At 48.2% G+C, this 24,754-nt stretch overlaps 6 protein-coding genes across 6 annotated transcripts; 1 reads left to right on the top strand and 5 right to left on the bottom strand.

Annotated features, from left to right (window-relative positions):
- Window positions 1-483: 483 nt before the first annotated feature.
- On the top strand, window positions 484-1,675 carry J7337_000237 (uncharacterized protein; the record flags this gene model as incomplete). The annotated part of the gene is made up of 2 exons (XM_044818000.1): window positions 484-688; window positions 738-1,675. 2 exons carry the CDS (start codon window positions 484-486, stop codon window positions 1,673-1,675), a joined length of 1,143 nt encoding a protein of 380 aa, XP_044685702.1.
- A 329-nt stretch (window positions 1,676-2,004) lies between these two features.
- On the bottom strand, window positions 2,005-3,131 carry J7337_000236 (uncharacterized protein; the record flags this gene model as incomplete). The annotated part of the gene is made up of 3 exons (XM_044817999.1): window positions 2,005-2,749; window positions 2,798-3,023; window positions 3,095-3,131. 3 exons carry the CDS (start codon window positions 3,129-3,131, stop codon window positions 2,005-2,007), a joined length of 1,008 nt encoding a protein of 335 aa, XP_044685701.1.
- A 2,483-nt stretch (window positions 3,132-5,614) lies between these two features.
- On the bottom strand, window positions 5,615-10,440 carry J7337_000235 (uncharacterized protein; the record flags this gene model as incomplete). The annotated part of the gene is made up of 2 exons (XM_044817998.1): window positions 5,615-5,830; window positions 5,881-10,440. The coding sequence occupies 2 exons, from the start codon at window positions 10,438-10,440 to the stop codon at window positions 5,615-5,617; spliced, it is 4,776 nt and encodes a 1,591-aa protein (XP_044685700.1).
- Window positions 10,441-15,090: 4,650 nt separating this feature from the next.
- J7337_000234 (uncharacterized protein) lies at window positions 15,091-19,068 on the bottom strand (the record flags this gene model as incomplete). The annotated part of the gene is made up of 1 exon (XM_044817997.1): window positions 15,091-19,068. One exon carries the CDS (start codon window positions 19,066-19,068, stop codon window positions 15,091-15,093), a length of 3,978 nt encoding a protein of 1,325 aa, XP_044685699.1.
- A 2,598-nt stretch (window positions 19,069-21,666) lies between these two features.
- On the bottom strand, window positions 21,667-22,450 carry J7337_000233 (uncharacterized protein; the record flags this gene model as incomplete). Its single annotated transcript, XM_044817996.1, has 2 exons — window positions 21,667-21,773; window positions 21,820-22,450. 2 exons carry the CDS (start codon window positions 22,448-22,450, stop codon window positions 21,667-21,669), a joined length of 738 nt encoding a protein of 245 aa, XP_044685698.1.
- Window positions 22,451-23,605: 1,155 nt separating this feature from the next.
- Window positions 23,606-24,754, bottom strand: J7337_000232 (uncharacterized protein; the record flags this gene model as incomplete). The annotated part of the gene is made up of 1 exon (XM_044817995.1): window positions 23,606-24,754. The coding sequence occupies one exon, from the start codon at window positions 24,752-24,754 to the stop codon at window positions 23,606-23,608; it is 1,149 nt and encodes a 382-aa protein (XP_044685697.1).

Raw genomic sequence — 24,754 nt, 5'->3', positions numbered from 1 at the left:
ATGCCTTGCGAACAGAGTGTACTGATTAAGCAGTGACGTGACGTGCTGTAATGTGTTGTACCTTGGCTGTTTGAATGGATGATTTGCTGCGTCTATGTATGTAATATGTATATCACCCAATGTTTGACCACGCATTATGAGAGTTACTTTTTAACAATGCATCATCGAGACCCACATCTTTGTACCTTTATACTTGAGTTTCTGCTCATCTCCAACTCTTACTCAACCTTTATCGAAAGAGTTCAACTCGTGTGATGCAACTCATAACGTTTCGCCGAGCATGAACAAGACTTGATTATTAAGACACTTCTTCATCACGGGCGTCGATACCTGAAACGATCTAGTCCTTTCCCCTGATAGGACGATCACTTTGAAACCTCATCCACCAAAAGCGACGTCATCTCCACTTGTAAGAGAAGCATTGACTGATAGTTGACGTCGTTCGTTCATCGTATTTATACCATTTCCCTATTTATTTTCATTATGGCGAGCTTTATCTCTTCATACCTACCGTTTGGAAAACCAAAGGACGAAAATATGCCGGCGCCTGAGAAGAATAGACAGTGGACGACGGGTCAGGATGGCCTTGATAAGCTTGCTTTTGGGGAGGGTGAAGTTCCTAAGCCGAAGGAGGGAGAGGTTTTGGTCAAGGTTCTTGCTGTTGGGTTGAATTATCGCGATACTGAAGGTCAGTTGTTTCTGATATGGAAAAAGAGGGTGATCCTGACTGTTGCAAGTTATCAACGGCGATTATAACCACCATGCCTCCATCCAAGACACAGGCGCTCTGGTGCCTTGCTCTGATATGTGCGGCACTGTCATTCAGAGCTCATCGCCAAAACTCAAAGTGGGCGCTCGCGTCATGTCCATCTTTAACCAGACCCATCTCACAGGCCAAGTCACCGAGAAAGACATGGCCTCCGGTCTGGGTCTCCCTCTTCCGGGCGTCCTAACAGAATATCGCTGCTTCTCGGCCGATGCTCTCGTCCCCGTGCCTGAGTACCTCTCCGACGAAGAAGCAGCGTGTCTCCCCATCGCAGCAGTGACAGCCTGGATGTGCATCAACGGCATGCGACCGCTCGGCCAACCTGCTGATGGCGCTAAGAAGATGGAGACTGTTCTTCTGCAGGGCACGGGTGGTGTAGCGATCGCTGGGCTGCAGATCGCCAAAGCAGCCGGCCTAAACGTCATCATCACTTCCTCATCCGACGATAAGCTCGAGCGCGCGAAGAAGGATCTCGGCGCCGACACGGGGATCAACTACCGCACGCACTGGGAGTGGCAAGAGCCCGTGATGAAGGCGACGGCAAACCACGGCGCGGACATCATCTTCGAGACGGGCGGTGCGCGAACGCTCCGCAAGTCATTCGACTCTGTAGCCTTTGGCGGGCTGATCAACTGCGTGGGGTATCTCGCTGGCAAGGAGGAGGAGCAGGACACCAGCGGACAGGTTGGTGTGAATGTGCTCGCGCTGAGGAGGAATGTGACGCTCAAGGGGATTCTGAACGGGCCGAAGGATCGGTTTGAGGAGATGGTGGCGTTTTATGAGAGGCATTCGATTCACCCTGTTGTGAGCAGGGTGTTTGGGTTCGAGGAGGCGAATAAGGCGTTGGAGTTTTTGAGCAGTGGGCAGCATTTTGGAAAGGTTGTTGTGAGGGTTTCGAAGAAGGAATAGAGGAGAGAACTACATGAGTTATGAGATATAGATGCTTGATATAAGGGAGTGTCATTTGTGTTGCGCTACATTGCTATCGTATTCATTCGTTGTCGTCTAGTGTAGCACCAAGATGACTTGGCAGTACAGTCTGACACAAAGATACTTAAACAACCAACAGTTATGGTTAGAGAGCTGTGTCAAGGTCTCATTACGATTATCATTTCATTCCTGGTGTCTAGTTACCCCATGAACCCATAGATGAGAACTCCCCTGGTAATGTACAAACTCAGCACCCGATTCTCCTTATTCGTGCATATGAAAGCAAATCCTCTTGTTCTATATCATAATTACAAAGTCTTTGGAACAACTCGCACATCAGAATCGACCAGGTCCAGCCTGTTGATCAACGGCGCAAAGATATAATCCTGAATCGGCTTCAGAACAAGAACAGCACGGTTAATGCGCCATCCCAACAATGGAACCAGAGCCCCGATAAAGGCATCCGTGAGAAAGTGATTCGCAGTAGCGACAATAGTAATAAGCATGGCTGTCGGCCAAAGAGGAGCGATGATGCGCATGAATCGATGCGGAGAGAATCGACACATGCAAACTGCAAAGAAGAGCGATGTTCCAAAGTGCAAACTGGGCATCGCCGCGATAGTCAATTGGAACCGATTATTGTTCCAGACATTAGCACCCCCAGCTTTACTATGCAGAACATCAACGAAGCCATATTGCTGCGGTAGTAATCGCGGAGGCGAGCATCGCCAGAGCGTCACGATTACGAAAGCAATAGCGTTATCGACGGCGATTGTACGACGGATGCGTTGAAAGGTCGGGGGTGGGAGATAGGTGTAGATGTAGATGAGGAAGAGGATGCCGATGCTGATGTGGGAGTAGTATATCTTTGCGAGGATGGGCATGAGCCACGGTTGCTGGTTCATTATGTAAGACTGGAAATATTGTTCGATATCGAGGCCGAAGAAGGATTCTAGAGTGAGAATCTGAAGGGCGTGGTCTCGGGCGCGGGTGAAGATTGGTTCGTTGCCTGCAATTGCTCTGGCTGATACTGCTCGAAGGCCTTGATAGATCCTACAAACGTCAGTATACACTTATAAATCAGGGTGACGAGAGAAGTACCAGTATGTCAAGTTCCAGTACCAAATCTCTATCAAGAACGGAAACTTATTGAAGAAGCGAGATAACAGGACGAAGAAGAAGTTGGGAGCCTTGCGAACTGGGTGCTCGATGTGTTGGAGGAGAGTGGGCTTCAGAGGAGGCGAGTCGACGTATCGTTGGTCTTCTACATCGTCTAGTGATTCGTTGTATGTGACTTGAGTATCTCTTCGCCTGTTGATAAGACAACCTAAAGTGAAGGCGAAGACGATGACTTGAAGTTGTCAGTGAGATATAGCTTAGGGCGTGGTGTTGACTTACACACTGGCTCGACCACGTTCTTTGAAGCTACAACCATGATGGCAGTAAGCAAAATTAACAGAATCAAAAGAAAAAGAAGATTGAATCGCAATTATATATGATAAGGATGAATAAATAATGTGCCTATAAAAGAGGGTGATTGATGTAAACTGCCCATCAAGATCTATCCAGAAAAGGGAAAGGAGGAAGAACGAAGGACAAGTGACAGAAACAAGATAAAGCAAAAGTCCTAGATATAAGTAAGGTAGGCAGACAGTAAGAGAAACAAAATCTGCATGCAAGCCAAGCATAGAAAAGACAAGGTAGAGTTGCACGAACAAGGAAAACTCATTGAGGGAGGGGTTGTACCAAACAGGGAATAAAGCACAAGACACAGCCAAATATTGAATGAAGGATTGCATTGTATGTCACTGCCATCGGAGAATAGGAACAGGAATACCGATGCTACTCATGTCACACCCGGCGCTTGACCATTTGAAGCTGTGCTATTCTATTCTATGGCCGTCTCAAGACTTCACATGCATGCAGCAGAATATCCCTGCTCTCACAGTAGAAATAACCGTCTGATCAAGAACACCCCCTGTTTCTCCAAATCTGTGGATACTATCTCTATCCTAACCTCCAAGCCCAAAGCCTCCGCGGATGCCGTCGGACTTTATAACATCCAACTCGACCAGAACTTCAATATCAATACTCCAAGCCTTACGGAGTACGATAATCTCACAGACACAACGCGTTGCAGTGGCTGAGGCATAAGCTCACCTCAGCATTGGGCGGGTACAGTGCAGTAAGCTTAACCAACACAACTGTATCTCATCTTATTCCCAGTATATTGCCCTTGAAGCTTAATGTACTCAAACACCAATCTTGGCCGTCGAGTGACTGCAGCGGCACATATCTCCCAGCGTGACGTGTTGCCAAGTGTGAATATGCACGCGATCAACACCGAAGGGTTACACCTGGGGCTGAGGGCCCGACATGGCGATAAGTAATTGGTCAAAAGGAAGGCAGTGAAATTACAATCATTATGGAGAAGACGTTGCGAAAAAAAAGCTTGTTTTCTTTGACGTCAAGTGTATACCATCGTGATTTGTTGTCGAAGCTTCTCCGTTGGAGATAGAAATCCCGGCGGTTCGGTCTAGATTACCACCCCGAGATTCTCTACGCTTCCCGAGTCCGAAATCCGGAAGAGGCGGAGCTTTTGGGGCCGGAGCTTCACTTCCTTTGATCGGAGCTGAAGAAATGGAGTTTCGTGGTGGGAAACCGAGGTATATGGAGACTGGGACCTTGGCATGATCTGATATGGCACGACTAATACTATCATCTCATCATCAACATGCTATTCTCCAAGATATAGACACTGAGGCTCACCACTGTTCAACGGAGCCTATATGAATTATGGATAAGCCTAGATCATGTGTAGCTTGATATTATTCGACCACGGTACAAGTGAGTCAAAATGATACTGGTAGTAGCATCAGATGCATTGTAGCATCACATCGAACCACAGATCCCACGCCGAGTCTGCCCCTTTTTCTAGGGCTGATCTGTTACACGTTTAAAAAAGCTTGTCTGACCTTAAAGGCTTGACTAACGGCGCCAGTTCGTCTGCCGAGAGGCGAGAACATGCAGCTTGTCATCACTATTAATATCCGTACGTTCCGGTGTCTACAAGGATCATCACTTTTATCCATCCATATCCGTCTCGCTAGTCGTTCTCTGTTCTTCGCTCTCGTTCTCGTTCTTGGATTCATGTCGATGTATTAATCATATTAATTACTGCATCTCAGAGATTATACTAACAAGTGTCTTTGTTCATATCTGCTCTGCCATTGATAGGCTAACTCCGAAACCGCCTCGATACATCATGAGACCCAGTAAACACAGTCGAATCTCACTCAATTAGACATGATTCATGACAGTATCCGTATCAACTCAAACATTAAATTATCAAAACTAGACCAAAGAGGAAGAAGAACAAGACATTGTCTTCTCTCTCCGCTCCCCCGTTTCGTCATGAGAGACCTCCGCCATCGCACCATCCTGTCCCTCCCCCCCTTTCTCCGTGGTATCATAGCATTTCCATCCCAAATAAGAAGTGAAATGATTTGAAATGAACTAAAGTAAAAGAGAAGAAAGAGAAATAAAACGAGTCAAAGCACCAAAAGTAAACCGATTACCTCCAATGCACGTTAAAAGCTTTCGCACGCCCGCAACATGATCCCAAAACCAGGCTGGCAAAAAAAACATTACCATGACCCGAGGCCGTAAACATCTGTAACTTCCTGATAATGCACATGTATCTCATGTCTTTTTTTGTCGTATTCACAAATCGTGAATGCTTCCGAATTGCTCCCTTCCCAGCGTCATGTACACCGTTGCGGCTGCAACTTCTAGCCTACGTCAAAGGTCTACGTTTCCGCAGACCACTTCGTTAGACAAGTCGAAAGGTTGATTGCCGAGTAGTCATCGGCTACCGCATTCCTCCACAATTCTATGCTGTACACAAACAGCCCTCAATTACTCGTAGCGTCGAGGGGCACCGAACGTGTCAAGCACGTGCTCGGATGTTCGAATAATCCATTCAAGCTTGGCTCTCTCGAGGTTGGCCAGGAAAGGATCCGTAGGGAAGCCGTCCTGGATGCCACCGATGAGAGGCTGGATACGTCCAATAAGGAGCTGCATGGTCTGAGTCGTACTCTTGATCACATCGCGAGCACCCTGTTGTTCCCATTCCTAGGACGCGTTAGTGAAGGGTCGTTATCACTTAGACAGTGAGTACTTACAAAAGCAGGAAGATTCTCAGCAAAGGCTCGGAGAGCCATTTCAATCCATTCGACTTCCTCCTTGAGACGAGCGTTGGGCTTCAGATCCTTGGAGATTGTGGCAATAACAACAAGCAGCATCAAGGGTGGAAGATTCTCGAACTTGGTAGGGGGGAAGCGACTGAGGCAACGGCGGAAGATCTCTTCCTCACGTCCACTCTGGATCCACTGGATCATGGCGTCCTGGTAGCGACCCTCTTGGATGGCCTGCTCAACAATTCTGATGCGCTGCATCAAGTCGTGATCAGCCTCGGGCTCGGTCTGGTTACGCTGGCTGGCGTAGGCACCAGCAAGGGCGCTGACGCTGGAAGCGGGAGCGACGTAGTCAGAAGCCTGCTGTGACGCTTGAGGGCTGTTCACTTGCTGAGAACCACGAAGGTACTGGGGGCTGCCCATATACTGCTGGGCCTGGCTGGCGGCCTGGCTCGGAGCTTGACTGGGGTGGTAGCTACCAGCGTGGCTGGTCTGGGGATGGTGCTGGTTGGAGCTGGCATAGCCATGATGGGGCATGTTCTGGCCATGCCCAACGTTCTGGGGGATACCGGAAAGTTCATGGACAGGCTGCTGTTTGAACTTGAGGAAGTCGGCCTGGAGCGCCGCCTGAGAGGCAGACATGGTTGTGACCATTTCCGACAGACGAGTGACATGCGACAGAAGCTGATCGATCTTGGCGGTGTCGGAAGCGTGCTGAGCCTTCATGTACTCAAACTGATCATGATACTGCTGATGAAGCTCGCCTGCGACACGCTGCGACGCCTGAGTTGCAATGTTAGTAAACGTCGGGGTAAGGCGCTGAGTCAGTGTCGCAAGAACTTCCTGCTGCACGCTCGTAGCGACCGAGTTTCCAACACGGTCGGAGATGGCCTTGATGAAATCGCCAGAGCGCAGGGATCGGTTGAGAGCATGAGGAAGAGAGCTCTGGATCTCCTTCTGGACGGTAGAAGTCAAATGAGGCTGCAGCTTGTTGTCCAGAAGATCGGTAACTGCAGCGCCAGCCTTGTCGCCAATGGCAGGAATGACGAGCTCGGTGAACTGGTGGTGGATCAGAGCCTCCAGGACCTTCTGAGTGTTTTCATTCAACACCTCCGAAACCATATCAAGGAGTTTAAGCTGGTGCTGATTGAAGTTCTCGTCACGGACGCGAATGTCATCGTCAATCTTGCCGTGAAGGTTCTTGAACGATGACTTGAGGGTCTCGCCAACACTCACGGTGAGACGAGACTCGAGTCCAGAAATGGCGGCATCCAAAGCCTCACTAGAGACAGCAGGTGTGGAGGTGTTGTTCGCGGTCTTGGCATCCTTATTGCCAGCGCGAGGTGCAGCACCGTTAGTAGCTGTATCACCCTGGTTGGCAGCGTTCTTCTTCTTCCGCGACTTTCGCTCAGGCTTATCCGACTGAGACTCCTTAGCGGATTGGACAGGCGTTTCAGCCTCCTTCGGCTCACTCTTGGCCTTGGCTGGAGTAGTCGATTCGAGTCCACGCTGGCTAGACTCGGCTTGGGCTCCTGGGGTGGGCTGCACGTTCTCCTTGTTCGCACCGCGGTTAACGACACGAACAACGGCGTCTCCATTGCTGACTGGGGTAGGTACCTCGGCGGGCTGAGGAGCCTTGAGCTTCGAAACAGTGACGACGCCCTGAGCAACGGCATCAACACCATCAAGAACCTTGTTGTCCTTGGACCATCCGAGCTCAGTCTGCTTGACGAGTAGGCAAGCAACCCCCTTGGAGTGCATGGCGTACAGCTCAAAGAGAGTGGGTTCGTCGGCATCTTGAACCATGGCAGGAGTGCCAAGAATGTCAAGACTTCGCAGAATTCCCCGGTTAGCGAACGAGTACTCACGAACACCACTAATAACAGCGGTACTATCCGGCTGGGGGATGGAAGAGTCCTGAGCAATGAGTCTCTGGATATACTCGGCCTGAGATACACTCTTGAGGTTGTACTTGGGAGCCGACAAATGCGCAAAGTAGATCGAGTTGCGCGTGGGGTGGCCAATGATAATCATGCCAGTGGCTGAGTGGTACATGACACTACAGACAGCATCCGACTCCTTGCTGTGGGGGAGGTTGAACTCCTGCACGGGCTTGCCGAGAGCAAGATCCCAAAGTTGCAGAGTGTGGTTCTGCTTCATTCCAACAATCATGTACCGCAGGGCACATCGCTTCTGGTAGGGTCGCTGCTTGTCGAGAAGAAGAACCGAAGTGGGCCAAGCCTTCTCACCTTCAGGTGTGGTGGCAAGTGTCATCAGGGGCTCCTTGACCTCGAGGTTGGTCTCGGCGGGCATGGGAGCACGCGGGTCGGAGCCCTCCTTGACAGCGGTCAGGTCTCGAACATCCCAGAACTTGACCCGGCCAGACTTGTCAAGAGAGACGATAACAGAGTCGTCCTGACTGAAGGTGAAGTCCTTGCCGGCCTTACCAGTGTTGATTTTCAAGGAGCACTGCTTGGCAAGGGTTTCGGTGTCGACAACGCGGTCGTGGCCAGGCTTGAACAGGTTGTTCTGAAGGATGTACGAGGGCCAGATGAGGTTGATAGACTTGCCGCGACCGACGGCAAAGTACTCGGGGTGGATTGTAGAGGTGCGGGCACGGGTCTTGAGAACACCACCAGGGGCATCACCCTCCTGGGAGCTCATGGGAGGTAGAGCAAAGCCATACTGCTCCATATGAGCATCTTCAATGTGATCCTTGTCACCATCACGAATCTGAACCCAGTAGACGGTGCCGCTAATGCCAGTACCGATGATGGCCTCGCGGTGAGCGCCGTCATGGTCAGTGGGTGTAACAGACATGGCGACGTTGAAGATGCGGTCCTTGGTGTCGGTGAAGATCTTGGCATCCTTGCCATCCTCCTGTCGAATAACACGCAGGCCACCCTGCTTGGACATGCCGTAGGCCATGTAGTTCTCAGTGGCGGTGTAAAGGTTTCGATCAATCTGATCAAACTCCTTCTTGAGTCGGGCAATGTCCATGATAGTCTCATCGCGGAACAAGGGTCGTGGGTCGGTGCCCTCTTCCTGAAGAGTAATAGAGATCCACGGCTTCATGGGGAAGTTAAACACCTTGACGGGCGGGATCTCCTTCTCTTCAATTACGACGATCTCGTCCTGGTCAGCGCTCTCCCAGCTCTCAGCAACACCCTGGGCGGCCTCGTCAACAATCTCGCGAACAGTCTCGGCGACATCGTGTGGGAGGGCGTCCTCGAGAACTCCCTCATTCTCGCTGCGGTCAAGCTCAGCTTGGATAGCCTGGGCGGCAATGTGAGCACTGTCCTCGAATTCCTTCTCAGACTTGGCGTTGAGCATATCGTCAAGGTCCTCGGCAATTTCAGCCTGGGTCCGTTCGTGCTCCGCGCGCTCAAGTGCCTCCCGGGCTTCATGATCAACCTGCTCAGCAATGTCCTCGATAGCCTCTGCGACGGTCTCCTTGGCGGTCGAATTGTAGTTGTCGAATTCGGAGGTCGGAGGAGTACCCTGCTTCACCGAAGGGTGTGACTGCAGAGACGCCGTTCTGGTTGCCTTTCGACGGATCTGGTGAGGAGAGGTGGGAAGAGCAGCTCGGTCACTGCTAGCACCGACCGAGTGGTCATGGCGGTGGGAGTGATGGGAGTGGTGAGAATGCTGGGAAGCAGCTGGCGAGTCCTTCTTCAGAATCTGGAAAGGCAGAGCTGGTGGCGACTGAGCCATGTGGCTCTGGCTATGGCTCTGGCTATGAGGAGACGACTGGGCAAGGTTTCCCAAGAGTTGCTGGAAAAGAGCCGAGGTGTCAGTCTGATCCTGCGAAACATGGTGGAAGGAGTCGGATGCGTGCGATCCTGCGTAGGAATCGGCTGGGCGGTGCTGCTGATTCGAGTACTGGCTGCCATGCTGCTGGGGGTACTGCTGCTGATAGCTGCCAGAGTAGCGAGCAGGCTCGGCGGGAGCCAGGTCTGGAGACTGAGGTGTAAGGTTGTTGGAACGCGTGGTCTCAGTCAGAGCGGATTGCTGCTGGTCGCCCTGGCTAGGCTTGGGGCGGTTCAACAAGTTGAGCAGATACGAGCGCGTATCGGCCGGGGGAGAACCGTTGCCAAAGGCTTGCTGAGGGTGCGGCTGCTGGGGCTGCTTGGGCTCTTCCGGCTCGTGGGCGCCTCGCATAAGGGCGGCCAAGAGACCAGTCGGGTCAGCAGAAGAAGGCGCAGGCTGGTGAATCTGAGCAGGGAGAGGGCTCTGGATGATACCTCGACCTTGCTGAGCATGCTGCTGGAATTGGTTGAATTGATGGAGCTGATGGTCCGACAGCTGCTGGTGCATCTGCTGGGGAGAACCAGGTTCCTGCGGCTGCTCTTGAGGCTGCTGAGTCTGCTGCTGCTGAATGTGAGCCTGGGCCCGATTGTGAGCAGCCTGGCTCTGCAGCTGCGAGCCACCTGAACCGCTGAACTTGAGCAAGTTCAACAGATTAGCGGTGCGATCCGAGTTATTGGAAGGCATGCTCATGTTGTTGACAGGCGGCGTAGGGGCCGGCGGCATGTCGAGATTGTCCATGGCGACAAGCCTAGGGTAGCGGGAGCGGTTGCGGACTCGAGAAGAGCTACCGCGAGATTATTGTTGGGCTTTGTTTTTTTCTGAATGTGGATGATTCAGAGAGCGACAAGAAAATGGGCGAACCCAAATGGAAACGGAGCGCGGGACGAAAGCAAAAGCAAACGGGCCGAACAGATTCCGAGAGGACGCCAAGAGGAAGAATGAAAGGGGACGAAGAGGGAGGGAAAAAGAAGGAAAAGAGATCAAGATGATAGAATGGAAACGAGTAGATGCGATTCTATCTTTTTAATCTTTTTTCAATGATGAGATGAAGGTTGAGGATGAAGATAAAAAAAGGTGGTTGACGTGGGGGGAGGAAAAAAACAAAGTCGCGAAACCGATGATGATGACGGTGAAGTAAGGCAATGGAACGCAGAGCAGAGCAGAGCAGAGCAGCCCAGCAAATCAGTGGCTGGTAGCGGTGGCAGTAACAGTAGCGGTAACGGCAGTGCCGCAGTGGTATGGTACCTCACTTTAAGCAATGAGCTAAAAAGTCAGTGAGAGGTGTGGTTTGTGTAGGAAAGCAACAGAGGTGATCCTAAGCAATTATCTGTGCACGTCTGCTAGTGTTTAGGGCGGCCTTCGGAAACAGCTTTGCGCAATATGTTTTGATTGATTGACGATAAAATTGATAACCAGCTGATTACCTTTGCTGCTGGAGCCCAAAGTTGTAGTCTGTTGCCAGTTCAGAAGCCCACTTTGCCCAATGCTACAAGCAGTGCAATCCAATGTAAGGCAAGCAAGGTACCTAATGTTGAGGTGACGGGAAGGGATGCATGTTTCCACCTCACTATTCCCCGATTGCAAGGTAACGCACAGAGCTAAAGTACCTGGAGGGAGTGAGGGAGTGACGTGGTTGACAGGGGCTGGTTGGTTTGTCCTCTCTGTGTTGTATTTGCTGGTACCTCAAACTACCTAGGGGGATGATATCGGATGATGCCGTGCAATATCATCTACCAACATTACATCAAAAAGGCATATAAAACAAAGTCTGTTCTTTTTATCAAGTATTAAACTTTCTTCTATCAATAGCATCGAATCTTAAAAGTAGCTGCTATAATATATAGAGGTTAGGCTAAAAAGTCTTTACCTACACTAAAATTAATAAAAGTAAGGTAAAAGCTTTAATACTTTAAAATAATTATTTTTATAGTAGATAATCCCTGCCTTTTAAGTACTTATTCTTACCCTTAATTTCTATAATTTTTCTAATATATATAAAAATCCTCTCTATTTACTCCTTAATCTTTAATTATAGAAGTTTATTTTATATAGCCTCTTACTTATAAATAGCTTCCTTTCTATTTTTTAAAGTACCTTTTTTTATTATTACTTTCTTTAAATAAGGCTATACTAGCTTAATTATATTTAAATTAAGTAAATTTAAATACTAAAAAAAGTACTAGACTTTATATAAGTTATATAAAGTCTACTATATATAATAAATATAAGTAAGAGCTTAATCTTCTTAAATAACTATATTAAGCCTCTCTTTTATATATTCCTTTATAAAAAGAAATAATAGTAAAATAAAAATAACTTAATAATATTACTACTAGTTAATTCCTCCTTTTAAGCTTCTTATAAGCTTTCTAGTCTCTTTCTTTTAATTCTATATAAGCTACTAACTAGGTAAGTTATAAAGCTTTAACCTTCTTATACTATTCTTAAGCTCTTACTACTCTTTTATAATTAGCTTAAGCTTTTTATTTATTACCTTTAAAGCTATAATAGCTTCTTTCTTTTTTATTAAAATCTTAATACTTTAATAATAAAAAAGACCTTTCTTATTATAAATAAAACTGCCTTAAAATATAAATTTAATACTATTTTTTTAATACTTATAAATATAGCTATATATAAAGCACTTATTAGATTTCCTTTAAATATAATAATTACCTTAATAGTAAAGAAAAATAATAAAAGTCTTATTAAATTAAATTATTACTTTTTAATTTTCTAAAATCTAATTATAGTAAGTAATATATTAGTTAAGTTACTTTTTTTTTATTACTATAATTAATTTAGGCTTTTTAATTAGCTTTATTTTTTTATATTTTATAGCTTTAAAGATTTTCTTTATTATTAACTTTAAAATCTTAATTCCTTAAAAGCTAAGCTTATTAATAATATTAATAATAGTCTTTTCCTTACTAAATTAATTTATATTAACTTTAATAATAATTAAATCTTAATTTTCCTTTATATACTTTAAAGGCTACTTTAAGTATTAACTATCTTTAATTAAAGAGTTAATAATCTATAAAAGCTACTTATTAGGCTTAAAGCCTTTCTTAATTACTTTAATATATATTAAGTTAATTATATATTAAGAAATTCCTATTATTAACTTAATCTCTTTAAAGGTTTTCTTTCCTTTAGTAGGCACTTTTAGTATTACTACTAAAGCCTAAGTAATAATATTATTTACTAGCATTTTCTTAGTATTAAAAGGGAAAGAAATAGTAAGAAAATCACTTAAGGAAGATTACTAATAAATTTAATAGTAAACCCCTATTAGGGTTTGCAGGGGTTATTGCTAATCAGGTAAAGACTTTTTGGCCCAACCTCTGTAAAGCTCCCTCAGCTGTGATACATACAGCCATGCCCTGGATATGAGTGAACCAGTTCGGCAAGGCAAGGTAGCGCCCAGACTGCCAGCTGTCAAAGTCACCGCCTCTTCAAGTTCTATTGGCCAAGGCAATGAATCCAGATCTCAGAGACATGTACATTATTGGTGACTCATAAACCAAAGTAAAGTAGAACAGCCCAAGATTCGGTTCGAGCCTGAAAGAACTTGAGATCCTGGCTCTTGCATATGCACCTACGGGCCAGTTTGTTGCTGTGGCTTGCTGCTGCCGCTGCTGTCTGAGTGAGTCCCAACATTGTTGAAGAATCTCTGAGACCAGCCTTTCCTTTCTTTTCTTTTCCGAAACGGACATCCTTTAGAGATCTTCGATGGCCTCGACCTTTCATTACCTAATCATGAATCTAGCAGTTGCAGAAGCGTAAAATGGATCCCCCAGTTTGGTGATGGACATCTTGGGGCAAATTGTGGTTATTCCCCATTAGGCGCTTTAGGTTTTGTATATGGGAAACTTAATCAAGACTTCCAATGAGCTGCATATCTGGACTGTGACGGCTACTTGGAGCAACATGCAAAAGTCTCACAATACCTTAGCATAAAGATTTCGTTATCAATCATCTGACAAGGTTTGAAAAGTAAACAATGATAATAATGCAGTGTTAATATTAATCGCTGTCTGCGGTATCGAGTGCTCTTATACAACCTCTGATGTGCTGTGAATAACCGCTCAGCCACAGACAAATCAATATATGATGGGAAGGAAGAAAAAAAATACAACTCCATCATCTACAACATTAAAGAGCAAACACCAAACACCAATACAACATCAAATATCTTTCTTTCTCAGTCTTTCACTCTAGCCCAGCCAATCCCACGATATCAATACCTAACCCAGAGCCTCAACAAGACACTAAACCCAATACAGCATCACCCCCATTCATCACCCTCCAAAACGACGTAACACCTTTAAACCGCCACCAAATCCTCCTCCCGGGTCTCCAGTCTCCAGTCTGAGCCTCTCAACAAACCCTCATGCGCCCGCGCGCAATACATCACGATTAAACATCCTCCGTCCGTCTCCTAGGCAATCCAACGCCGCATGATACCTTCATCCATCGCATAATTTATCGCCCAGCATGTTTTGTCTTCGCAGGTAGTATGCCCACCACTCTTCACTTCCAGACACAAGAAAACTAACCATCGTGGAATGCAATGCAGTTGGCTTCCTCTCCTATTCATCCCGACCAACGCCTCGCCTGCCTTCATATTCCTCTTCTTCATCTGCACGTACTTCCTCAATCGGCCATGCGTGTACTGCTCCATCCTACTCCTTATTCTCTTCCTGACCTCGTGCAACTGGTCCGACCGATGCTTCTTCGATCTTGGCAGTAACTGGTTCCTCCCGCGTCCGATAACACCGGACGTAGCGTTTACTTCGCCGTCAGGGGAGGACCTCACGTTCAACTCGACCGTCCTCGATATGGCCAACACTACGGTCGCGGCCATCATAAAATCTGCTAGTGATGATCTAGCTGCCAGGAGGGCCGAGTGGTCGGGCTTGGGGATCGAGTGGCTTAGAAACTTACTGGGGAAGAGGGAGTGGAGGATCGATTGTATGGATGTCTATATCAGGCTTTGAATAGCCCTGCGAGACCTAATCAAGGGTCGATCATACATGGCCTCATGAGATGTATATACCAGGCCATGCCAAGTATTCCAAGTTCTTGATAGACCCTATGTAAGCATCACAAAACATCGCTACATCACATTGAGTTCACAAACAAATCACAGGGGACCAAGAGTCTTATAAGCATAACGTGTCTATTCTCATCATATTGACCAAGATAGTCCCCATAACAGGTTCCTAATTATGTACCCTTCATGCATCATTCAAACTATCATCGCACCTAAAAACGACATGTGTATCCCTCATTTTCTTTCATCAAAAAACGAATGCGTCCTAGGTATATCCTTCGTAGCAACTTACATCAAGGCATATAAAGCATGGCTTCGCTTGCAAATTCTTAAAGCTCATGAGCCTCCTCCGAGTGCTCCGCAGCCTGTTCGGGGGCTTCCTCGTCAGAGCCCAAAGCCTCCGGGGCGGCGGACTCGGAAGTGACCTCGGCCTCGATGCTGGGTTCCGCATCATCAGCCTCTTGCTCGACTTCATCAAGGGCCTCTTCGTCAGGCGACACAGTCTCCTGAGCAGGTTTCTCCTCTTCCTTCACCGGCTCAGCCTCTTCAGATGGAACGACGGTCTCCTCTGTGGGGAGTGTCTCCTCCACAGGAGCCTCACCATCGACGGGGGCATCGGCGGCCACAATTGTATCATCTGCTTCAGGGGCAACACTCTCCTCAACCTTCTCTTCCTCAACAGCCTCAGCAGCCTGTGTCTCTTGAGATGGAATGTCAGTCGCATACTCAGTAATCTTGACCGTGGCAGTCTCAACAGCTGTCACTGTCTCGACGATACGAACAATGCGCTCCTCGCAAGTAGGTTGCTTCTCGGTCTCAGGCGACTCAGCGGCTGGTCCAGCGCCCAGTTCTCGAGGCGCCTCAACTCCGTGATATCCTTGAGAGGGAGCTGAGCAAGAAGCGCACGGGTCGACGGATCCAGTCGAAGAGCCATCGTGGCTCTGATAAGAGTTACCAATAGCAATCTGATTGTTGTTTACCTGCTCATATTGGGCGGCATTGTTCTGAGCAGGGTTGTCCTTGACAACAATGCTTTCCTCAGGATGATAAGCCTCAACACTGCGCTCCTCCTCTTCCTCCTCGACAGGATCCGCAGAAGAAGCAATCTGAGGAGCGGCCTCGGTCGCCTGGATACTGATGGCCTGGGTCACTGTCACAGTAGGCACTTCCCGATTCATAACCACAGTCTGGAAATTCCTGGGATCCTGTTGAGGGGCAGTGTTTCCACGGATCGCCAGGAGAAGAATGAGAACACTCAGCAAGCCAATCAAGATGTTCTTCTTGTCCTGCATGGCTACACGAGCTGACTCGGCCAGTAGCTCTGGGAGAGTAGCACTCTTCATTGCCTGGCGACGTTCCTCAGCGGTGGGTACTCGAGGGGCGGCATGCGCATAATCGGGCGCGTGGCTGCCGGCGGCAGAGCGACTGCGCTCAGCGTAATGTTGTTCATTGTGCTGTGGCTGTTGTTCGTTGAAAGATCGCTGGGACTCCTGATGATGTTCCTTGGGAGCAGGAGCATCACCGTAGATCTCCCTGTACCTCTCCTCCTCTCTCCTCAGACGCTCTACCTCATCATCCTTGGAGTCGACGGGGTCTTCGGGGGCGATAGATGACTCTTCAGCCTCCAGGTTGGTATCTTCAAGGTGAGAAGGCTCAGGTGTAGGTTCGGCATTTCGTGCTTCCTCTGCCAGACTCCTCTCACGCTCTTCCTGAAGGTGATCGTCGATATCCTTCTCGAGCTCTTCAAATGATCGGCTCTTTTCATCATCCTGGTCCTCAGCAAAAGACTCCTCGACATCATCGGCGGGCTCCTTCATGGACTCCTTGGTAACATCAGCGGAGTGCTCCTCAGCAGGCTGGGTGTCGTTCGCAATGTGGCTTTGGTCATGATCCTTGGTAGTGTCGTGAATAGATGCTTCACGAGCCTCCGGGACATCATGGAGAGACTCTTCATGATGAGAAGGCTGGTGGTGAGAGAGTTCGTGGTGAGAAGGCTCATGGAGTGACTCGTCGTACGCTGACTTGTCACGAACGGATTCCGCATGTAGCGACTTGTCGTAGCGAGAGTCCTCATGACGGGATGTATCATGACGAGAAGTATCATGGTTCTCCATACGTGACTTTCCTTCGCTCATATGGCTCACATCCTCGCCATGGTTACGAGACTCTCCCCGTCTTCTAGACAGACGTCCTCTCTCCCTCTCCTCAAACTCCCGATGCTCCTCATCCAATCTGATATACCTTTCCTCCTCTTCAGCTTCCCTCATCGCCAACTCTCTTTCCTGGTCAGCTTCCAGAGACACGAGCTCGTGCTGCGATACAGCGTCGACAAGAGGTTCGATCTCGACATCAACCCGCTCCATCTCCTTCCAACAGGCTTCCCAGGCGCCACCGCGGATCAGACCATTGCTGGCATACACCTTGACGCGGAAGACCTTTGCACGACCGAGCGACTCATAATTGATGTCCGACTTGCATGTCTTGCACCAGTGTGTAGGCGGTGCGTGGGAGCGACGACTTGATCGGCGCTCCTCTTCCTCTTGCTGTTGGTATTCATCCTCCTCACTCTCCTCCTCTGATGATTCTTCTATTGTCATCTCGTTGGAGGGACCAAGATAATGGCCACACTCTAGGATACGAGCACGACGCCTCATGGGAAGGTCAAGAGCCTCTAGCAGCCTCTCCTCGAGAACCTCGTAGTCGCTCTGAGGGTGTGGCAGGAGGATACCACGCTCTACAGTGGTGTCTGCCATGCGGTCTTGCAACAATCGCCAAGCATCTCGTATAGCCTTACACTCCTTGCTCAGATCATCTGCATCTGCATTCTCGAGGACGTCACCCCACGGCCACCGTAGCGGAAGCAATGTAACGTGAAGAAGGACAAGGGGCGGTGTAGATCGCTTGAAACGGGGCGGTGTCTTCTTAGGAGAGTACTGCTCTGAGAAGCGAGGAGAGCCAAGTCGGGATGCAGAGAGAGGTGCTCTGCGGCTTGATCGAGGAGAACCAATTGTTGAGCCTGGAGGCGATGACATCTGCATGGCCTTGACAGAAGAAGGTGATCGGAAGACAGGACGAGGGTTGCCTCGGATAGTAGGGATAAAGTCTTCCTCTTCCCTGTCATACTCTGAGAAACCGGAAATACCAGATACACCTGAGACACGAGGCGACCTGGTCATCCGCGACATGGCATCCTGAGCCTTTCTGTTATCAGTCTCCGAGACAGATCCCATTGAGCTGCGAGGACTTCGATCACTGAAAACATCGTCTTCGTGCTCATGGTGGGAGCTATTCTCAGCAGCCTCGTCTACACCGCCTCTCATACCAGCAGTCGACATTTTTGGGCCTGGGCGAGTACTGACCGACTCTGAATGAGAGATGTAACCAGTATCTTCTGTTCCAGAGTAGCTATTCAACGACTCGCGCTTCTCGTGGTTGTCGATCTGTGAAGCAATGTCACGAGCAACTCCGTTGATAGCTTCGGAGCGACCAGAGTGTCGACGGCTTGAGTACTCGGATCCTGAGGAGCCAGAGGACTCACGCCGAGAGCCTGAGCGGTCTGACTCGGTCTCAGAAAAGCGTCTCTCTTCGTTGACTTCAGTAGAGGCTTCGACCTCAGCTTCAGCAGATTTGTCCTTATCCTCTTCGATAGGTTCGTCCTGAGCGGTGGAGTCTTCGGCAGGAATGTTGTCTGTGGGGATATCTGCCGAAGGGGTGTCCTCGGTTAGAGTATCCGCAGGCGTGGCCTCAGTAGTAGCAGCGTCTTCAGCAGGGGTAGGATCCTCGTCGTTATCTTTTGTATTGTCTAATAAGGGCTCTGTAGCTGTAGCTGCCGTGTCGGCTTCAGCTTCAGATGTAGCAGGTACAGCTTCGTTTTCTGACTCTGTTGCTGGCTCCTCAATTGGTTGTTCTGGCTTATCTCCAGTGTCGACTTGAGCTTTGGCTTCTTCTTTTGGTTCAGCTTCAGGCTCTGATTCGACTTCTGAGTCGGCCTCTGAGTCTGATGACTCTTGATCAGCTTGGGCCTCCTCCTCGGTCTCTTTTGGTGTTATAGTAGATTGATCTTCTTCTTTAGCTTCGACCGTAGCCTCGGCCTTTACTTCAGTTGGTAAGTCGGTGTGGTTTGTCGTATCAATGTCGTTATCAAGCTCTTTGGCAGGGGAGTCGTTCTTTGAATCGTGGTCTGTTTCCACTTCCACCTTCGGCTCCTCGGGGGCCCTTGTATCGTTATCGTCCATAGGATCGCTCAAGCAAGATGGATCAACATGAATCTCGAAATCGAGATCCTCAGCCCTGTTACGTCGGGGCATCTGAGGGTGAGGGCGGTCAGTGATTTGTGCCTTTTCGTATGTGTGCCTCAAGTATTTTAAGTGACACACACACGAACGGTAAAAAAGAAAAGGGGATGGATATTGAAGCGAGGAAGAGGAAGAAAAGAGAGAGAGAGAGGTCAAGGGGTCTTCCTGGAATCGTGCAGATATTAGTCTGTACTGTAGGTATCCCCCAGACAGACGCTGGGCTTGTGTGGCAGCGGATGGTTGGTCGAGGGCGTTGGGACTGGCCCCGGTCATTGTTTACGTTGGTTGCTGGGTCGACAGCGTCTGTGGACGTTGATCCCTGAGCGGGATGTCGAGACAACGGTCAGATTCGCAAACGGAGAGTGGCTGAAATTCATAATTGAGACTGTAAGTGATGATGGTGTTTAATTTGGACATTTTCCTTTTGTCTTTGCTAATTGATTTGTAGTTCCATTTCGTTGGTATTTTATCCCTTGTGAGAGAGCAATCCACAAGCTCTTAGCTCTCCCTGTTAGGTAGTTAGTGGGCAAATAGAGGTGATGTCATTCCATTGGACAACACTGGGTCCCATTCTGATCGACTACAGTCCGCAGGGGTTACAAATGTGCATTTCCGCGATTTAAATAGGTATTTTTGCTACAACGGAATTAAAGAAGACTAATAAGAGGTAATTATTCTTATATATAGATGGAGATAATACTAGAGTGATTAGCATAGATTGGCCACTGAGAATGACTAATCTAAGTACCTGTAATAACATTTGTAACCCCTGCGGACTGTACTGAGATGCCCAGCAACGAACAAACAAACCCTTGCTGTTGGGGCTTTATCTGCAACATTTATCACGTCAGGCCACGATTGGGTGATACTATGATATAACTCCTTGGTTTGCCCCTCCATTTCGTGACCCGAGCCTTTTTCAGCAAGTGTCACCTCCAACATCAAGTTTAGGGTAACCTCCACTCCCAGGAACGGCCCGTCGGATCAAGGTGTGTTTCACTTCCATAGATTGCCGCATTCCTCGATCACCAGACTATACACAGCATATTCTTGTGTTGCTCTAAATTGTATAAAGTTGAGTGATCGCTAAAGACTCACTGTTCGGAAACCATACCGAATGTGATACCAAACTGACACAGCATTGGTAAAGCAACTACCTTAGCAATGAGATGCCTCGTTTTTATCCCCCAAAAACATGAAAAGTAATACTTTCTCATCCACTACTGTCCCTCCACACCCGTATCCCCATAACGAGAACGAATCTCGAGGCAGTCTTTACCCCTGGGCAGACCCTGAGGATCACTGACCCCCAAATGTGTTTGCCAAACCGCACTCCAACACGAATCCTCAGTCCCCAAGTCCTTCCACACACGGATCTGCATCATCTTCGTTGTCATACAAATCGAAAACTCCGTCAGGCAGTACGGGCACATGCCATCTACCTGACGTCCAGGGTTTTTGATTGCCTCACAGACGCATTCGAAGAACTCATCGCTTCGCCTAACAGGTGGAAGTAGCCACGATGCTCTAGCGAGTTGTATTGTTTCCCGCTGGAAACCAAATTCCGCATACCGCTTCCGGCGTGAGAGGAAGGCTTTCCAGCCGAAGTCTGACATTCCCTGATGTGTGCAAGCTCCAAAGCGGTCGAGTTTGTGGAGTGCTATCGTCCCGCTTCTCAGGGTGTTGGTGAAGGTCCATTGGTTGAAAAGAAGATATCGACCAGAGACGAGCTTGGGATGAGACTCAAAGTGGCCTACTACTCCATTCTTTTCCGAGGGGTGTATTTCCAAGCATGGCGAGAAATTAGTGAGGTATGGCTCTAGGAGACTTTTGAGAAACGACTTCTGCCGGCGAGTCTTCTTTTCCAATCGGTGGTATATGAGGCTCATCCGTACGTGCTTATGCCTTATTAACAAGGCTCCAGCTCTGAATCGCCAAAGTTCATTTGCATCCCAACCTGGTTGATCCCTAAATGGAGGCCCTTGCGGTTGTTGGTAGAGGTCTTCCTCTTGAAATTCTCGGAAACGGAGCGTGTCTTCAGCAAGCCAGGCATTAGGAAATTGTCGTATGACAAATGTTTTGTACTCCCGTTTTTGCTCATGTGTCAATCGAGAATACAGGACTGTTCTGTGCTCTAGTAGTACTTTTATCCCGCGACAGGTTGTTAGAAGACACAGCTGACTGGTTGCTGGGAGGAATTCGTGAACGATGAGCAAGATATCAGCGGGTAGGTTGAAGGAAAATGAGTCCGAGTTACTCTTTGTCTTTGACAACTGAGACCGGCCTCCGCAAATCCAGCGGCTTGACATATCCTGAGTCCCAGCCATTGTGAGAGACGAGGACGCGGCTTGCTGTTGGAGTCGAAGGCTTTGCGTGGAAGTAAAAGTGAAAATTAAGGGAAGAAAATGGCCGCGTTCATTCTTTTATCTTAAACCTGCTTATATTATTCACTTAAAATTTAGCCAAAAAGAAAAAAGAAAAGTATAAAAAGAAAAGTATATAATAAAAATTTGGGTTATGATTTGGTCAAGATAGAGTTAAGATTATGTGTGTAATCAAGTTTAACGCACCAGCCATACAGGAGATGCCAAGTTATTGATATAGTAAGATTCAGGCGTTCCAGGTCCAATCATACTTCCTGTGAGTCTCCTTGAGAAATTGAATAGCCTTATTGTAGGCACGATGCTTGATGTCCCGCTTAACCACGATATCAGGGACTATAAAGTTTAGTGTTTGAATTCGGGAGAAAGTTTGGTGACTCACCTTCCAAGTATCCATGGAACAGATCTTTCTCATGCAAGATCTCTACTCTCTGAACTTCTCTTTCGCCGTCCTCGTTGTTGATTCTCTCTGCGAACTCAGTCTGTTCTGCAACGAGGATATCGATGCCAGGAACGACAAGGAGAATCCTCTCTGGCAACGATCCCTTTTCTGAAAGGACAGGACTCAGCCTTGGATCCTCAAAGTGCTTTGCTCTTGCAGGTGCTGCATATGCGTCGAAGAGAGGCAAAAATACTTTTGCCGGGTCATTCTTGGGCATGTTGTCTGGATGCGGTTTCTCCCAAGGACTCAGACGGAAGTCAATAACAGCGTAGAAAGTTGTGATGGCCTTGATAGCAGTAGGGGATGGAGCCTGACAGCTTTTATGCTGAGTGACCGCGAAAGCCAGGTTTCCTCCGGCAGAAAAGCCACTCGTGGTCATTAAAGTTGGATCTGCTCCCCAGCGTTCTTCGGCGTTCTCTTGTAGCCACTTGATTGTTGCATCAGCATCGTCAATGGCCGCAGGGAAAACATGTTCCGGTGCCACGCGATATTCAACATCAACAACAATGGCCCCTGTTTGCTCCGATACCAGTTGGTCGAAGTATGCATGGCCCTCTGGCAAGCCACCCATGAAAGCGCCAGCATGAAAGTTTACATGAAGTGGCCTGAGAGCTCTCCCCTTCCCAACACCAGGAGCCTTGAAGATCAGTGCCCGAACATAACGACCGGGCGCAACATTGAGAAATTCAACAGTGTATGAGCGATATAAAAGACATGGTATCGTGGCGACGGAGTATGTGAGGAGGGCAGCTGGTTGAAATACTAGCAACCGCCAGCGCAAGGCCCATGGTATATTGCGATAGAAGATCGCTACCAGGCTGGGCCGAAACCAAGTATACAAATGGCGGACGATGCTGGAGGCCATTTGAGACTTTTGTTTTATTGATAATAGTGCAATAGAACAAAGGTGAAGTTCGGATTTGCGGCTGAAATGCAGTAGAACAAAAACATTGAAAGTTGTAAGCGGCCCAACATCACACCGGTCTTTGTATGAGGAAGAGCCAATCAACAACCACAGGCCAAGAAAAAAAAATGGCGTCTCATTGAAATGATATCTATCACATTTCAGTGGTGGCTTTCACAGATCGAGCCCGCTCTATCGAAGGTACTACTCACGCTTACAAGTGTTACTCGAACCCTGAGCAAACTTAAGCTGCTGGTGATTATCAATATATCTGTATCTCAAACAAGAACAGTTTCAAAACAAGCCACACATTGAGGAATGTACGTACAGTTTCCTGCATGTAATTTACATCCCAGTCGCCACTCAAGCAGCCGTCAACATACCGACATAACATCCTTATCCTTGCAGCTGCATTCTAGCGACCCGATGCTCCGGGTCTATAAATTAAGCATATATGAGATGCATCTCAAGATCTCCTAAGGAAAAAGCAAAGTTTGACGGCTCATAACAAGGTGCAAGACTGAGAGTGTTTGTGGGAATAGATATTCAAAACTATGTATAACCAAGCTTCACAAAGTCAGCTCGAAAGCCCTCGGTTGCACCAACCAAAGTAACAGGCGCAAACAATCCCAGGTACTCCATATACTCGTGTATTCTTTACATAGACCTCTTTAGTCACCCTTCCGGCCCAAAGATTAAGAACCCAGTATAGAACGCCATGCTACGCTATGTCAAATTTCCAATATCCAAACTCCTCCACCCGATCAAACCGAACCCAGGTTGAACGTCCATATATAAAGTAAACTAGCACACTGGTTGAAGTTATGGCTCCTCAGCCACAGGTCGTGGAGGTTCCATAGGCGCATTTGGTTGCCTGTTACCGGAGCCTCGAGTTCCCGGCCGATGGCTGTCCGTTTGACCAACGAGGTGTTCACTCGGCCCATAGAATCCATGCATTTCTTCGTTCACAATGCTGAGATTACTCTGACCCAGAGAATCACTTCGAATTCGTGGTCCAACCGACTGACGCTGAGCTACAGGACGTCGGCTCGGGACACTAGCAATACTGCCTGATGACCTTCGCCTTTCATCTTTTGGGAATACCACCGATGACGGAGAACTCGGCAGTTCTGGTACATATGGTGTTGCTTCTAGCTCTGCCGTGGGATGGGCAACTGCCATCACTCCAGGGGAACCATCAGATCCTTCCGAAGCATTACTGTAGTTCCGAACATGGGTATACGTCCCGTGTGAATCTGTACTCGAACGGTTCCTCGTCGACCCAGTAAGTCTAGAGATATGGCTCATTCGATGTTGTTCGCCTGCAGCTACGGCGCTGAAGTAATCGTCCCTGTTACCCATTGCATCAAAACTAGCATGTCTGCTGGTGTTGCCACTTCCTGGTACCGCGTGGTAACCGCTACCTCCTGGCGTAGGCTCAGTAGAACTGTGATCTGCACTGGCGAGACCGAATGGTGAAGTTGCTGCAGAGTCAGGGCCGGGGTTTCGCGGCCGTGGAGGTATCAGTGATGGGTGTATTAATGGATCGATGCTTAGTTCATCGACGGCCGAGTCTGCTGTCTTGTACTCCCGTGTCTGTCGAGATTGGCTATTTGAGCCGTTGGATTTGTCCGATGTTTTTGGTGTGGCGACAGCGGCAACAACCTTGTTCAGATGGCGGATGATGATAAACGCCGCCACTAATACGATAATCAAGAAAGCCACAGAACCGGCAATAATACCAGCCAATGCGCCAGTTGAAAGGCCTCCTTTATCGCCATTGTCATCGTCAGATAAGCTCGTTGGGCTGACTTTGGGGATTGATGAAGGGAAGTATTTTAGAACTGCCTGGTCGTTATCTTCCCCAGCATTTACCGTCGGAAGAGCCGTAGGAGCTGTTGGTGTTTCGACGGTCACGGCTGTCGTCTTGTAAGTCGTTCGCTCCCCCCTTATTGTCGTTGTAATGACCAT

Source organism: Fusarium musae, chromosome 1, assembly GCF_019915245.1.
Source record: "Fusarium musae strain F31 chromosome 1, whole genome shotgun sequence".
Classification (NCBI taxonomy): domain Eukaryota; kingdom Fungi; phylum Ascomycota; class Sordariomycetes; order Hypocreales; family Nectriaceae; genus Fusarium; species Fusarium musae.
Note: the sequence above shows the minus strand (reverse complement) of the source record. Positions and strands in the feature narration are given on the sequence as shown.